Source organism: Erigeron canadensis, chromosome 7 (genome assembly GCF_010389155.1).
Source record: "Erigeron canadensis isolate Cc75 chromosome 7, C_canadensis_v1, whole genome shotgun sequence".
Classification (NCBI taxonomy): Eukaryota; Viridiplantae; Streptophyta; class Magnoliopsida; order Asterales; family Asteraceae; genus Erigeron; species Erigeron canadensis.
Genome location: NC_057767.1, coordinates 13,646,153 through 13,652,253, shown reverse-complemented (window position 1 = coordinate 13,652,253; position 6,101 = coordinate 13,646,153). Strand labels below are relative to the sequence as shown.

General features: G+C 34.9%; 1 protein-coding gene across 1 annotated transcript; it reads right to left on the bottom strand.

Moving 5' to 3' along the window:
- Positions 1-385: 385 nt before the first annotated feature.
- LOC122608986 lies at positions 386-1,684 on the bottom strand. The gene has a single exon (XM_043782051.1). It carries the CDS (start codon positions 1,682-1,684, stop codon positions 386-388), a length of 1,299 nt encoding a protein of 432 aa, XP_043637986.1.
- Between the last annotated feature and the right edge of the window lie 4,417 nt (positions 1,685-6,101).

Below are 6,101 nucleotides of genomic sequence, written 5' to 3'. Positions count from 1 at the left end.
GTTTTAGCTTGAGTGAAGACCAATATTCAAGCTCGAAAAAAATAGAACGTTTAGTCCAATTCAACTCAACCTCTGCATCACGTTTTCTCTTCTTACCCCCATAAAGTCGATGTTTCCCCGGAAGATGATGCGGCAAGTTATCAAGTTCTTTTAAAATAGTAGCTTCGGATTTTCTTTTACGGGGAGATTCTGTCTAGAACTCGCCATTGAATGCCTTGCTCTTCCTCCATGCATGGTTCGTGGGTAGAAACTTCCTATGACCGACATAAGCAATTTTCCCCTGCACATGACAAGATGGAGTATCCCCCATACATGTAGGGCATGCTAAATAACCTTGGCCACTCCAACCAGACAAACTACTACGAGCAGGGAAATCATTGATAGTCTATAAAAGCATAGCACGCATTGTGAAGGAAGTTTTTGTAGCGGCGTCGTTTGTTTTGACTCCCTGAGACCATAAACTTTTCAATTCATCAATCAATGGCCTCAAAAAAACATCCATGTCCTTCCTAGGTGATCTAGGACCAAGAATTAACAACGTGAGCATGAATGTAGACTCTTTCATACATAGCCAAGGAGGCATATTGTATGTCGTCATTATGACCGACCACATGCTATAAGATACACTCATGTTTCCAAATGGATTGAAACCATCAGCAGCCAACCTTAACCTGACATTTTTGGGTTCACTAGCAAAATCTGGATACCTTGCATCAAAGTCTTTCCATGTTGTACCATCTACCGGGTGACGCATCTTACCAACTTCCGTAGACTGTCCAGTCGCATGCCAAGTCATCGATTGTGCAGTGTGTCTTGAGTTATACAAACGCTTTAGTCGTGGAGTCAAAGGAAAGTAACGCATCACCTTGTTAGGAACTTTCTTCCCCTTAGTGTTTTTATCTTTCCGTCTACTCGCAGAACAGGTCTTACATATTTCCTCTTCTTTGTCTTCGCCCCAGAATATACAGCAGTTGTTCCGACAAACATCAATCAATTCATAGCCTAACCCAACTGTTTTCATTTTCTTCTTTGCTTCATAGTGTGATTCAGAGATTTTAGCATCCGGAAATACAAATCTAAGATACTCTAGTAATTGGTCGAATGATGAATCAGCCCATTTATTAACTGCCTTCATGTGACTCAATTTCGCCAAAAAGTCCAACGCAGAAACCCATTTACTGCCAGGGTAAAGGTCAGTCTTGGCAAGTTTAAGCAACTCAGCAAGTTCATCGGTTGTGTTGTTTGGGTCATCAGTTGTGTTGTTTGGGTCGTTGGTTGTGTTCATTAGATCATTGGTTGTGTTCATTGGGTCATCGTTTGTGTTCATTGGGTCATTGGTATTTGTAGAGTGTTCATGGTCATGATTCTCCTGGCGAACATCGGCGATTAAATCATGCAATTGGCATGTCGCTCGAGGTATGGCATGTTCTACTGTCGATTGCAGAACAACTGGTTCGCCGTGGAACCTCCATATCTTGTAATGTTTGCTAAAACCATTTTCATGTATGTGAATTCGTATATCTTCAAGTGTTTGCCACTCAAAGTTATCACAAACCTCACATGGGCATCGACATTTACCACTGTTAGTCATGTGATCCTTACACCTCTCGATGAATATGGCAAGACCAGACCAAAACTTTTTATCCCTATGGTCTAAAGAAATCCAACTTTTATCGATCGACATTAGATTTGTTGTATTCATCACAATATACAACATTCATAATAATATACATGATAAAAGGCATACAAATCATATATAAAGTACTAAGGGATTACGTGTGGATTATGGCGACCGGTTTGTAACGGGGAGGTCGTCCTAACCCACTTTTTGAATGATTTGCTTATAACTGATTTACTATTTAAGAAAAATTCGGCAGCATTTCCCCTTAGCTCCCCAAATATGTACATAAAGCACATACTCATGGGAGCAAAGGGAAAATGTTTATCGAATTTTGCTAAAATAGTAAACTGGGAACTATCCGAAACATTCAAAAAGCAGTCCCAAACTGGGATCTATATCCTAAATGAGACGAAACATTCAAAAAGCAGTCCCAAACTGGGAACTATCCGAAATTAATTTCTATTATATTAATTTCGGACGGGTGACCTACGGTGTAAAATAGGGGAGATTTTTACTACTTATATGCATACATACACACATTATATCATACTTTAAATACATAAGAGATAGAGAAAGAAAGCTTACCACTGATAGAATTATACGCGAGGAAAGAAAGAAGAATCAAACACTGGAAAAAAAAAAAACTAGTTACTAGTTTATATAACATTTATCACCCTTACAAAAAAAAAAATAATAATAATAATTCTGATATGAAAAAAAAAAAAAAAAAAAATAGAAGTATTTAATATTCTAAATTTACTATTATATATAACTTTTATCAAATAAAATTATTATAATTTAACTAAATTAGGTTATACACATAATTATTCTAAGAAAAAACCCTTACAAAGAGGGAGAAGGAGAAACAGATTCAGACAGCAGCGGAGGTGAACGGCAACAGAAATGGTGGTGAACGGCAGCAGCAAAGGTGGGGAACGGCGGCGAAACAGGGGTGGAGGACGGCGGCGCAACAAACCTTAAATAAAACAAAACGAACCTTAACTAAAACAAATCAAAACTCATACAAACTTAAAATAAAACAAACCTTCTTATGGCAGTAGGGGTGGAGGACGACGGCGCAACAGCAGATTTCGGGGATGAGAGAGTGGCGGTCACTGGCGGTGGGTTGTGGTGGTTGTGGTGATGTGTTTCTTAAGGATTTTGGTGGGTTGTGGTGGTTATTTGATTAAAATCGCCGGAGGTGAAAAGTTGTGGTGGGCGAAAAGTGTTGTGGTGGTTATGAGTGATCTAGATCTCGATCAGCTTTATTTTACCTCCATTTTTTTTAGCCGCGACAATGTCGTCGCTGAAGGCCAAAAAAGTCGTGGCCATATGTCCCCCGCGAAAAAATAACCCTACCAACCATATTAATTTAATTTATTTAATTATATAAATATATTACTTATACTAATATGTAATGTATGATATTAATTAATTGTATTATCAATAGTTATCAAAAAAATTAATTATTTTATATTAATAGTTATTAAGAAAAAGAAGATTTATTAACATATAATTATATGTTAATTGTCAGATTAGAGAGAAAAGATTTTATAAATTTTCAAATTTAAAATTTGCTCTAATTTATGTTAGTTGTATAGTTACATGTTAATTGTATATTTACATGTAGTTTTATTTTTTATTGAATAATTAGATTTATGCCTGGGCGTTGCCCTAAAAAACGTAACGTTAATTGAACAAAAAACATCTTCAATTAATTTTCAAATGAAGATTTAATATAAGTTCGATCACAACCTATTATGAAACAGGATACATGTAGTTCCTTGAGAAGTCAAGTCTGTCGTGAGGGTTTTTGTAGAGAGAATAGAATGATAAATAAAATGTAGGTCGTATAATAATTTATAAAAGATTTTTAAGGATAAATAAATTATGATAATTAAAGAGGGCGTCCAAAATAATCAAAAAATAAAAATAAAAACAACAGAGGATTAATGAGGTGAGAGTTTTAGACTCAAGGAGGAATTAGGAGTGTCAAGTGTGTACCATCAACCCCCTCTTTTAATTATATTATAGATATATAAAGATTAATTAGATAACTATAAACTATTAGTTCAGTTGTCTTTTAATATATATATATATAAAGATTAATTATATCAATAATTTTGTAGGGCTTTTGGTATTGACTTTGGTTTAACATTAGTAAATCGTGTTAACTTTAGTTATTCGTGTAGCCCTAACATTCGTCTAGTTCATATTTGAGCCCAATATGTACACCAATTGCGGAAATAGTTTCAACGGGTTGTATTCTGTCTGTCTTTCATTCAAATGGGCCTATTGGGCTTCAAATAACGTTTGTTGTCATATTTGTGTATATAACTTGTTTATTAGGGACAATGTATATGTGTTTTTTTTCAACTAGGTGTATTAGGCTTCTAACATCGTTTGTTGTTTCCTTTGTATATATGTTTAGGCCATGTGTTTTCGTCTTTCACTCGAATCTCCTTATTATAATTAGTGATTACACTAAGACATTAAGCATGACATCTCTGTTAACGTTAATCATTTGGCTGGCCTTCTTTAAGTCGAATAGCCTCCTTTTGGACGACCGACATCGTTTGTTATCTCATTCGGCCTATTAGACCCAATATATCTTTCGTTGATTCGTATGGGCTCAATAAATGTATTATCATGAAACGAATCAATTCAACTCAATAACATTGCTAAATTCGTCACCAAATATTTGGCGGGAAAATTTAGCTTCGGCGGTAGGTAAATAAAATTGAAAAATTAATATAAAACAGTTGGCCGCGATTTTAGCGACGACATTTTCGTCACAAAATGTTTGGCGGAAAAATTTAGCTTTCGAGGGAACTAAAAAATCCAAAAAATTAAGAAAAAACATTTGGTGAAGACATTAGCGACGATTTTATCGTCGCCAAATGTTTGGCGGGAAAATTTGGCTTTAGAGGGAAAATAAAAAATAAAAAAAAAAAATTAAAAACATTTTGCTGCGACATTAGTGACGACTTTGTCGTCGCCAAATGTTTGGCGGGAAAATTTACCTTTGGTGAGAAAAAATAAATTAAAAAACCTTTGGCCGCGACATTAGCGACGAAAATGTCGTCGCCATATATTTTTCAAAAAGAAAAAGTTTTCCGGCTTAAACTTAATTCAAAAAGAAATGGGAAATACATTTGGCGACGACTTTAGCGATGACATTGTCGTCGCCAAATCTCTTTTTTGACTTTTGACTATTTTTTTGTCGTTTAGTGGACTTTTGGCGACGACGTGTCGCGGCCAAAAGTCTGGTCGCCAAAAGTCAAATTTTGTATGTGTGTAAAAGTAAAGTTGCTGATTGGAATTAATGTGTGTGTGTAAGACTTCCAAAAGTTATGATTCCTAAGGTTATGAGGGGTATTTATAGGCTAACTATACAATTATGCTAATTGTCATAATTAGCCCCTCAACCTTAGTAATCATATACCTATGACTTAACTACAAGAAAGTCCTTTAATCTAAATTACAATTTATCAGTATTTTGGATTTCTAACAAGTCTGCAGATCATAACTATTAGATTTGAAGTATATATCGTTTTGGAATCAAATTGCCTATTTTGTCACTTTGGAAAAATGCAGGTAATTGACTCATTTGGTGTTTGACTCATTTGGTGTGTGTTTGTATATTTGAATTGATAAACGATATGGAAGTTCTTGTTATGTTACGATATGTGTTTTTAGCCGCTTTGATGTTTGGTTTAAATTTTTGAGCAAGTATTTGTCTTAAAGGGTGTCAAAGACATTTCCTCTAACCCTCTTTAATGGTTATATGTTTGAATTGGGTCAAGTTTTTGTGACAGCTGATATCTTTTGTTTGAAAGTAGACATAATTAGCTTCACAACGATATATGATATGTCTAATTTGGTCAAAAGGAAAGTCATGAAAATGATCTTGTAATAAGGCTTTTGCAAAGGAAACAGATGTATGTACAACATTCGCCAAAAAATCTGCAGTTTAAGGCGGACGTCCGCCGTACCATCCGTCGTCGGTTGTCCTCACCACTCACTTTTTCCATAGTCTATATATGACTTTTCCGAGTCTTGAAATTTACATACTAGTCTAATAATATCATTTTTAAACATTCCATGTGTCATTGTTTGATTTGGAGTATCTTCATTTTTGACAGAAATTAGTCTATATTTTCAAAGTGTAAAAAAATTAAAAAATAAAAAATTGTCGAGTCAAGTTGGGTCTTTTCAATTGTTTCCAAAGGATCCAAGGTTCATATGGAGTGAAGAAGAAACCCCATTTCCAAAGGCTAAAGGTTTTTAATTGCGCTTGTATAACTACAAAAAAACATATGGTATTGATATTTCTAAGACACCTAAGACCTCAAAAGATGGTACTACCTAAGACACTTCTATGTCAATGGTGAAAGTCTTTGCAATACGTTCATTGGACTCGACTGAAATTAGTATGAGTGAATAATATACCAAGAACTGTTGAATTACTTATTTGGGT

What these genes read in the sequence shown, in the direction of transcription:
- LOC122608986 (XM_043782051.1), bottom strand. Translation starts at nt 1,684, where the DNA reads ATGTCGATCGATAAAAGTTGGATTTCTTTAGACCATAGGGATAAAAAG.